This window comes from Numida meleagris, chromosome 1 (assembly GCF_002078875.1).
Source record: "Numida meleagris isolate 19003 breed g44 Domestic line chromosome 1, NumMel1.0, whole genome shotgun sequence".
NCBI lineage: Eukaryota > Metazoa > Chordata > Aves > Galliformes > Numididae > Numida > Numida meleagris.
The window spans coordinates 102633477-102643718 of NC_034409.1; the positions used below are offsets into that span (position 1 = coordinate 102633477).

Here is a 10242-nt window from a genome sequence, read left to right on the forward strand (position 1 = left end):
ATAGCTTCATTCTTTGGTATACTGACACCTGTTGTGTTACTAAAAGGTAAGTATTAAAGAGAGTTCCAAACAGTTTGTGTCAGGAAGCTCTGAAAAGTACATCCGTATGAAACTGCCTGGGAAGTTACTTCTAGGATATGCTCCTCTAGGTCAGGATTGAAAATCAACTTCATATCAAGTGACATTAAAAGTTTAGTTACAACTACAAGGGCTTCACAGAGAAACTCCTAGCTAAAAAAACAAGATTACGCATTTCTTTTTTTATGCTTTAAATGAAAGCCTTACAAGGTCATTCTTTTTATATGATGTAATGTATGAAAAGGCACAGGCTTTGATGCAATGGCACAATAAGTGCAGACCACCATGCAGGAGCTCAAGCAACTCCTGCCTCGTGGCAGCTGCACTTGGCACAGCTGAGCCGGGCATCAGGCTGGAGGGCTGGACCTGGAGGCATGGCTGTTTGCCAAAAAGAGGGTGAAGGACTCACCTGGACTTTGGCCTGCACAACACTGGTCATGCCAACACGTTCCTGGGAGGGCAGCAAACCTGACCCTGTAGGCCTGCATTTTGCTGCAGCAATCCCAGCAGCAGCCAGCCATCTTGCCTGCACTCAGCTTTCTGCCCTGGAAAAAATAAAAAATAAATGGATCACCAGACAGATCTTGAATAGCACCAGTGCCTGTGAATGGCTGCAGCAACTTGCAGCAACAAGCCCTGCACCAGGTACAAAGGTCTTCATCAGCTCTTACACAACTTCTCTGAGTCTCATGTTTCAGAGTTGCTCAGCTTGTAAAGCAATGGAGGGTCAGGGACTACAGCAGATTACCTCAGTTCAGCCACTGAAAGCAAGTGTTATTTTTAATCTTGTACGCTTCATTTAAAGGATTTCCAGGCTGGCTCTACTTTAATTACACAAATGTTTCGGTTATCAGCACAACCTCCACTTAATTGGCAGCTTTTCACTAGGGAGCCACCGTCACAAAGTTTCTAGTGAAATAACTTTTAATAATTTCCTTTGCACTCGTCAACTTCAAAATGCTCTACAATCACTAACTGATTTAATTACCTCTCCCAGAGTCCCTTAGAGGCAGGGAAGTGTCATTACCCACATGCAATCAAATGGAAAGACTTGAATGACACACGATGTCATCCCCAGGACAAGGCAAAGGCTTGGGGTTTGGTGTTCGGTGCTTTTTGAGATCCAATTTAGCACCTTACGGGTAGGGGACAGCAGCTCCAGGACCCCCTCAGGAGCAGCTGGAGGCCAGAGGAGGTACCCTGAAATATCTCAGACGGCGTTAAAACATCAGTGCTAGACAGCTGAACTCAGTGACAAAGCGCACATTTGACACGAGGAGATTCCTGCATCTAGACCATGGGATCCCAAGGGAGAAAAAATGATGAGGCACAAGCCTTTTCCAGGCCTTTCACAGTGCAGAATAACAATCCAGATGCAGTACAGCACTCTCCTTCCTGAGTAAGCCTGCAAATACATACATATATTGTGCATACATATATAGTGCATACATATATTGTTCACTAGGTGACTCCCAAATGTTCCAAATCATCACTGGTGCCACAGCACAAGATCACACCAACATTGGAAATGCAGCTTCCACTTTCCACAGAGAGCCTTTAAATGAAAAGACCATGCAACCTGCCCATTACAGCACTGGGAAGCTACAGCTGATCTCTGCAGAGCGGGAAGAATGAGGTAAGAAGAATCAAAGACCTGCTCCAGGTGCAAGAGGAAGGACCGCTCTGACCGAGCCCCACTGGTGTTCTCCACTTTTAGAGCCAGAGGTTGCAGAGAAGAGATAGCTGTCTGCTTTCCTGCATGCTGGGGTGAGCACCCCTGTACTTAGCTCACCAGCATCTCCCCTCCAAATACACATTCAGGGTCCTTACCAGCCTATAGATAAGATCATTCATCAAAATTCACGTTGTTTCTATTTTTTTTTCTTGATATAAGTAAATAAATGTAAAAACATTCATATAGATTCATGGGCAATGATAGTGATGGGTGAGCACCTATGCACATAAGCTCAGGTGATCTGGAACGATACCGATTATTACAATTTTAGTTTTACTCTGCATTTCCCCATGAGAGTCATCTCAAGCAAAAATACTATATTTGCACAATGTGCCAGAGGTATGGCTGCCATGGGAATTCCAACCCAAAAAAATGCCTCTAATTTTTCAATCCATATAAAATCCTGATCAGAATGTATGTTGATCTGTTGGAGGGGCTTTACACTCGATATATGCCACATTTGTATAGTACATAAGGGCTTGGGATTTTTTGTTTCTATGCACATTTTGCATAGAAGTTGATGAGTTCTTATCTAGATTAGACTTCTATTAACCTACATCACACAACAATTAATTAATTGCCCCTTAAGCAAGCAAATCAGGAAATAACCAAGACTCTCTTGGATCCTAGCTCTTCAGTGTCTCCCATTATGCAGTGTGAGCAACCTTTTTGATCACCACTGCTTCAATCCCCTGCTAGAACAGACGTGCCTTGCAGGTTACTGCAGAACAGTGTGAATAGGCAAAGCCTTGTGTCTGCCCAGCCCTAAGTCTGTCCCCTCATACTCTCTTCACCCTCCTGGGCTCCAAGTTAGCTGTCACTATCACCATTTTACCTATCTGTCAAAATGCATCCAGGCCCAAGGTCTGGGCTTCTTCCAAGCCAAGACAGTAAAACAATGTTACGGGGCAAAGGGAGTTGGCAAACAAAGAGTTGTAAGAAATAACACACTCATTCTCACATTGGCCAGATCTTGCAGTTCATACTGCAGTTCATGCTATCAAAGGTTAGCAATCCCACATTGCACTTGTTCTCTCCTTTGGCACTGATATTCCAACCAGTAAAATAAGTTATTGCTACCAAGCACCCTGTTAGGCTTCTTTGTGGTGTTTGTTTTGTTTTGTTTTCCCCACAAAATCTGTTCCCTAACAGTGAGATGTAAAAAAGTAAATTAGTTAAAAGCAAGCATGTGGGAGAAAGAAGAACAAACACCTTTCTCTGTCTTCTTGTATAAGATTCTTGTGAAAGAGCATACATGTAAGCTAATACTTTTTTATTCCTATTGTACTACTGAAAGAAAAGGGTAATAGAAAACACTCCAAAAGATGAGGCCATGACCTATATAAGATTACTAACCTATTTCTGTATGTGCCACACAAACTCTTGTACATTAGCTCTCTAAATCTGCCTCTTTCCTTTAGGCTTCCACTGCTGATCTGTTCACCATGCTCTTAGTATCTTTGTTAGCTGCCTTCTGTCTAACTTACGCATCAGGTATCTCAGAGTTCAGGCTTTTTTCCACATGTCATTGTCTGTTGTTGCTGCCTAATGTGATCTCTGAAATAACTTCTTAGAATCAATTTACTTAATATATTAAGAGGCCTATCACATCTGGTTCTTTACCATCTGTTTGTCCTACAAAGAAAGGCTGAGGGAGCTGGGCTTGCTCAGCCTGGAGAACAGAAGGCTCCAAGGAGACCTCACTGCCACCTTTCAGTACCTAAGGGGAGCTTATAAGCAGGAGGGAAATCAACTTTCTACACAGGTTATTAGCGATAGCATTAAAGGGGAACTGTTTTAAACTGAAAGAAGGGAGATTGAGAGTAGATGTCAGGGGGAAATTTCTCACTGAAAGAGCAGTGAGGCGCTGGCACAGGCTGCCCAGAGAAGCTGTGGTGCCCCATCCCTGGAGGCGCTCAAGGCCAGGTTGGATGGGGCCCTGGGCAGCCTGAGCTGCTGGGGGCAGCCCTGCCCACTGCAGGAGCTGGGGCTGGGCGGCCTTTGAGGCCCCTTCCAACCCAAACCCTTCTGTGATTCTATGATTCTATATTTGTGTGGAGACATGAAGATGGAAAGAACTTGAAAACTTAACTCCAGGAAGGAAGGAGGAAACCTGTCTAATAAGAAGAGTTGACAGCACAGCACTCAAGATGTCCCCTTTAATGAAAGGGCATTGGAAAAAAAAACAACAGATAATGATACAAGAAGCTAGGGATGACAGAAGGTAAACTGAGTCAGTGCTATCCTTCCATGTTTACAAATCATTAAATAAGAAAACAAATTAGATTTGTCCTGCGGGCACTGAAATCTTTCCTTTTGATCTAGCAAGCATTCATGATGCTGTGCCATGCACACAAACTCATTTGCTCACCGCTAATTTGCAGAGCCTCCCCTCTCCAGGAGCATCAGGAACAAACTCCACGGAGCTGAACCACTCATGATGCCAAGATGCTTCCCAGATAGGATGCAGTCCAGGATTCTTTCCAGGATTAAGCAAGCGCTCTGTCTCTCAGACAAAAACTCTCCATGTATTTTTTCCTCTTTTGGTTTTTTTTTGTTGTGTCAACAGCTTTGGGCTCAGTTCTGTGACTAATGGGGGGAGGGGACTCAAAAACCCCAACCCGGGAGAGAGGGAAAAGGGGAAAGTGTAGGGAGATGGGCCTGAAAACAAAACCGCAGCAATGAGCTAAAGGAGAAAAGAAATTTACTAAATGCGATAGCGGAATGTGAGATAACACAACGTAATACAATATAAAGAATTATGTTTGCTTTTAGTTCTCACTGCTCTAGTCTGTTATCAGTAGACCACAAATTACATAAATCTCCCTACGCTGAGTGTGCTTTGCCCCTGAGTGTAACTGGTGAGCTACCTCCGTGTCCTTAACCTAGCAGCCTTCTTTCATCACGACTCCCCCCACTCCTGAGCTCTCCACCGTGAAATTGCCACAGACCTTTCAGCCACCCAACGTAGGGAGTGAAGAATGTGAAAAAAGCAATCCAGAGAGGTAACAGGCAAAACACAGAGCGAACACTCCCACAACGCAACAATTATGGAGAACCACCGTTACACAACCGCCGCTACAGCCACACCCCCGCGCGCGCCCGGCCGTTGTAGGCGGCCCATTTGCCCATTGGCTCAGGAGACGGCGCCGCTGATTGGCTCTCCCTCCGCAACGCCCGCCCTTCCTCTCGATTGACAGAACATCGCCCTGTAGTTGCGCGAGAAAACCAGAGAACGCGCTGTGATTGGTCGCGGCCCTGTCGGCCGCGCTATATAAGCCTAGCGGGAGAGGCGGGCTCTTTAGCCCTCGGGCGCTCGTAGGTCGGAGTGTGGCTGCGCGCTGTCTCCGGCCGCTGCGAAAACATGGCGACGCTGAAGGCCGTGTGCGTGATGAAGGGAGACAGCTCCGTGGAGGGGGTCATCCACTTCGAGCAGCAGGCAAGGTCCAGCGGCGGCGTGCGGGGCCCTGTCAGCACGCTGTCCGGCCGCGGTGCTGAGTCATCGCGCGGGGCGGGCGGCGGGGGGAGCGGGGCCGGGCTGCTGCCATGCGCCCGCGGGTCGGTGCTGGGCGGGGCCGTTCCTTGGATGCCCGCAGGCGGGAGGGGGTGGGAGAGCCCCAGGCTGGGTCAGGTGGGGGTTAGGGAAAGGATCTGCACCAGAGGGCGGTGGGCATGGAACAGGCTGCCCAGGGTGGTGGGCACGGCCCCAAGTGTCGGAGTTCAAGGAGTGTGTTGGACAACTCTCAGACATACGTGATGATATTTGGGTAGAGTTCCTGGGGATCACGTCCAGCTCAGGTGATTCTGTGTCCGTAGCTGAATTTTTATTGACCTGGAAGCTTCCCTTGTAATGAGGCTCTATGATACTGCAGTTATTTCAGTAGTAATCAACTGTTTCTGTTACAGGGAAATGGACCAGTAAAGGTTACTGGAAAAATTACTGGCTTGTCTGATGGAGATCATGGCTTCCATGTCCATGAATTTGGAGACAACACAAATGGTAAGATGCCTGTCCAAGCTTTTGAGTTACAGCTGCAGTATGATTGTTCAGCTTCGAGGAGCTGCTTCTAGTGTCACAGCACCAATCATCTTCAACATACGTATGTTTTATGACTGCAGATCTGTTGTAAGAACTGATGTTTCCTAAGGAATTGGTTCTTATAATATACTTTGAATGTGGTTAGGCTTGTGTTCAAGGCTTGTGTTAGCCTGAATACTTTTTTAACCTAGTTTTTAACCTAGTGTTAAGAAATAGGAGTAGTTTCATCTGGCAAAGAATGTTTGTGACTGAGTCATCTGAATTTGTTGAACTTGGAGTAATGTTCGTATGTTTGTAGATCTAGCTGGAGGGTAGCTGTTGCATCATTAATGATTTTACTTATGCTATAGGTGGACCGAGTTGATGTATGGTATAAGCACTGAGTTTAACTGCTTATTGCTACTTTTGGTGGTTGTTCTGTTTCAGGGTGTACCAGTGCAGGTGCTCACTTCAATCCTGAAGGCAAGCAGCATGGTGGACCAAAAGATGCAGAGAGGTGAGTTTAATGGGCCTGACGTCTTAATGCTACTCAGTGCAGCAGCCATGTTAGTTCATCTTGAGAGGCTGCTGTGTGACTGATTGCTAGGGTAGTGCTAGAGGAGAGCTAGCACTTCCAGCAGGAGTTCTGAGGTTGTTTAGCAAGGTATTTGGTGATTGTACAGCAGTGTTTTAGACACCTTGGCTCCAAGACTGTGTACAAAGTGTAGTCTTTAGCATCCCCTCTGCCTCCTGGCAAGAAGAGGAAATAACTAAGGGCTGTTAGTGAGTGTTCGTTAGGAGAAGTGAAAAGGGGAGGAGGGTCATGTATTATACCTCTACTGGAGCTTTGCTCTGTTTTGGAGCTAGTTATTGACAACAGAGGCCCTGAACTGTTACGTGTTGAGCTATGTGTAGTCTTGTCATGTGGTATGTGAGGATCTTTGCTGGGGGCTCTGGGGAGACTGCAGGATGAGTACAAAGCTGTGTGCCTGGCACGGTGGCTTTTCATTTGGTGTGCTGGGTTTTTCTCAACTTCTTACCTTAGGTACTGTGCTGCCTACAGGATGTATTCCATAGGGGTTGTGTGCCCAGTGTAAGTACAGGTCTGTTGGCACGGAATGCCTCTGTCCTTCAGTGGGAGCTGAGACTGACTTCTTCCCTGGAAGTAGTTAAATGGCCCAGATACCTTCGGGGGGGACTCCTACGTGTCTGAGGTATCTATGTAGTGTCTGAGACCACTGAGCAGCTGATTTCAGTAATATACTGGCTGGATTCCAAGACTGGGAAGGTGCTGCTATCACACTGGTCTTCAGATCTTGTACAAGTCTAAAAGGTGGGTTGGTCTTGCACAGGTAGGTTCTGGACAAGCATTGTGACCAACATGGCAGTGTTGGTCAAGCTTTTAGGTATTCCAAGTCTGTACCTGCAGCTTCTGTTAATGATCAGTTCCTCCTGGAGTGATCAGTTGCTAGCCAGATGAGGCAAGCTGGGTGATAGTTCTCTAGTTGAGAGCAGCAAGAAATAGTGGCTTAAGGGCTTCACAGGCAGCCAGGCACTCTAACACTAAAGGTCACAGTTATGGGCAGTGTGGCTTCTACTGGTTCTTTGTCAAATCCTGCTTCTGGTGTAACCTGCCTGCTCAAGCAGCTATAGACTGGGGATTCTCTGTGAAGGTACAAGAACTAGGCCATGCTTCTGTAAGGCTAGGGTTGAAGCCAGTTGTACTAAAATTTCCTGGATGCTTAAATCAAGCAAACTCCTAAAGGGAAAACTGCCCTTGTCCTTATTCTCTAGGACAGAGTTAAAAATGAGATCAGTCCTCCCTTCTCCAAGAACTGGTAGTAGGCAGGTAGCTAGCAGATCTCACCCTGTGAGCACGGACAGTTCCAGAAACAAGTTGGTGTTTGAGGTTCCATCAACTTCAAATGAATGGTTTGTTTGGGGTGGTTGTGTAGGGAACAAAACACCAGTGTCAGAATGTTCTGCGAAAACTAGGCTGAGTGAGGATTAATTAAGGGAATTCCTAGTGGGGAACTCCTACCTAAACTGTAGTAGAGCATAATGTTGTCAATAGGGGAGAATGCCAGGCAGACTTGAACGGTCATTCCTCTACTGGTTAGAACTTAGCTAGCATTTAATGTATCCCCTTTGACCTCTCCCTTGTCAAACTGCTTTTGCTAATCCCATTTAAGCCTCAAGCCAGCAGCTGTTTGTGGAGTGGCTGATTTGTTATATACAGTAAAAGTGAAATGTAGCAGCAGCATTTATGTCATGCCTTGTATGTACAGGAAAGGTTGAGAGACTAGTTAGATATTTTCCTTCTGAGCAGAGGGAAATAGGCTGCATCAGCACGGAAGAATTGTTAGCTCTAAGAGCTGTGCGTCGTTTGCTTAGCTTGCTAGGGTGATAATGGCATTCCTTTCCCAAAAGTGGGTCAGCCTTCACATTTCAGGTTCTACCTAGAATTGGATTTTGACCACGTGTTGAACTGAAGGAGTTAAAATGCACTGCAGGGGTCAAATGAGGATGTGTGTACTGTGTAAAATAAGATGGAGTGCTTGAGTGTGATAACTGGGCATTGTGTTGTCAGGGCTTTCAGTTTAACCAAACTTTGAGTTTCTCTGCTTCTCTGTGCAGGCACGTGGGTGACCTCGGCAATGTGACCGCTAAAGGAGGAGTGGCAGAAGTAGAAATCGAAGATTCCGTCATTTCTCTTACTGGAGCACACAGCATCGTTGGCCGTACCATGGTGGTAAGTGCCTTGCTGCTGACCTAGGGGCTTGAAAGAGTGGTGGGCTAGTTCTAGGTGTTTGACATACAACTTGTAGCGTGGGGTTTATGATATGGTGACTCTTAATTACTATGAGATGTTAATTTTCTGCTGGCTGCCTTGAGGATGTTTTTGAGTTTGCTTCTGGCTGTGTGTGATTGAAAGCAAGCTGAGCTGAGTAGGGAACCAGTAGTCTGGCACAAATGCTATCAGTGAAAGGCATGGCAATAGGCTCTTAAGCGTGGGACAAGAGTGTGTGCTTCTCTGACAATCAAAGTAGCAGGGAGATCTGCAATGTAACACGTGCGGTGCAGTGGCTGGGGTGCTGCACCTTCACCGCGGTGCTCAGCCTTGTGCTCTGAGCGTGAACTGCAAGTCTGAGTTTGCTCTTGGATTAGTGGTAACTTTCTGAAATGTGGGGTTCTGTTGACTTCCAGTTCAAACAAATACAACTGAAAGCGATGCGTCTTTCCGGGCAAGTTTAGTCCTAAATTTTTAGTGTATCAGTTTGGCATTCAGCATTACAAAATGGGTAAGTGCTTTCTGTTCTGTAAGGCCTCGCTGGTAGCTGGCGGTCACTGCTAGTATGTGCGTAGTGAAAAATGTTGGTTAGTTATGCAATAACATGAATTAAGGTATCTTCAATTCTCTTCTAGGTCCATGCAAAATGTGATGACCTGGGTAGAGGGGGAGATAATGAGAGCAAACTAACTGGAAATGCTGGACCTCGTTTAGCTTGTGGTGTAATTGGAATAGCCAAGTGCTAACTGTTGTACCTGAAATGCTTAAGATGGCAGTGGGAAATGAGCTGTATTCCATTGTGATCGTTGTACTTGCTCTTCCTTGTGCAAGCAAAAGATTTATCACTTAATCTCATTACTACTCTGCGTTCTTGAGTATCAGTTCGACTGGTGGATACTGACATAATTTTGTATTATGTATATTGCAATTAAAGTGATACTAATGGAAAAATCTCTGTAGTCTTCTGCTAAAGCCTCTGCTGTAACCATTTGAAGTGCAGTCTTCGCTAACTGGAACTCCCGTTCTGTGTAATGGAAGATGGTTAGTAGGGATCACGTGCTGAACACCAAAGCTGCTCCTGTATTATGGGATTTAGAAGATGAGTCCTAGGAGCTCTAGCAGGGCTACTCACCAAATAGCAGTAGGCAGTTTGCAGCACTGTATGTTTCAAACTTGAGTAATAAACTTGCTGGGCAAAACATATGTTGGTCTTGCAGTCTATTTAAACGCTACCAGCTGATTTGGTAATGCAGAAGGAAGGCTTGGACTTCATGGCAGTAGTTTGCAAGACACCAATAGCATCCAACAAATTGCACTGGGGTAACAACCTCGGAGCTGCTGCCTGGCTCTGTGCATTCCTGTCAGTGTTCCGTATCCTGTAGTAATAACCTGGCACCCTCTCCGTATCCCAGCCAGTGCCTTTATGCTTTCTTACAGAGGTGTCCACTTGCTGTATAATGTGACAAGTGCTGGGTAACACAGGTGTGACCCTGAAGTGTGCAGGGTAGTCTGTTCGCAGCACATGACGTTGTGCAGCCTCAGGGTAGGGGATGGGCTGTTGTGGGTGGATGCTGAAACCTCCCTGCAGTGAGAATTCCGGGCAGTGCTCAGTGGATGGGT

The 10242-nt window shown here is 46.1% G+C and overlaps 1 protein-coding gene and 1 long non-coding RNA gene across 2 annotated transcripts; one reads left to right on the plus strand and one right to left on the minus strand.

Annotated features, from left to right (window-relative positions):
* Window positions 293-4999, minus strand: LOC110402304. The gene is made up of 3 exons (XR_002441037.1): window positions 4684-4999; window positions 4185-4315; window positions 293-623 (listed from the first exon to the last, which is right to left on the minus strand). It is a non-coding gene; the product is annotated as an uncharacterized LOC110402304 (long non-coding RNA).
* Window positions 5101-9825, plus strand: SOD1 (superoxide dismutase 1). Its single transcript, XM_021404239.1, has 5 exons — window positions 5101-5252; window positions 5720-5813; window positions 6279-6348; window positions 8469-8583; window positions 9258-9825. Exons 1-5 carry the CDS (start codon window positions 5178-5180, stop codon window positions 9366-9368), a joined length of 465 nt encoding a protein of 154 aa, XP_021259914.1. The 5' UTR covers window positions 5101-5177; the 3' UTR covers window positions 9369-9825.

Bases quoted from the DNA above. Each gene is read 5' to 3' on its own strand.
- SOD1 (XM_021404239.1), top strand. From the start codon at position 5,178: ATGGCGACGCTGAAGGCCGTGTGCGTGATGAAGGGAGACAGCTCCGTG. The intron at 5,253-5,719 runs GCAAGGTCCAGC...TTTCTGTTACAG, and splicing joins TCATCCACTTCGAGCAGCAG to GGAAATGGACCAGTAAAGGT. The intron at 6,349-8,468 runs GTGAGTTTAATG...TTCTCTGTGCAG, and splicing joins GGACCAAAAGATGCAGAGAG to GCACGTGGGTGACCTCGGCA.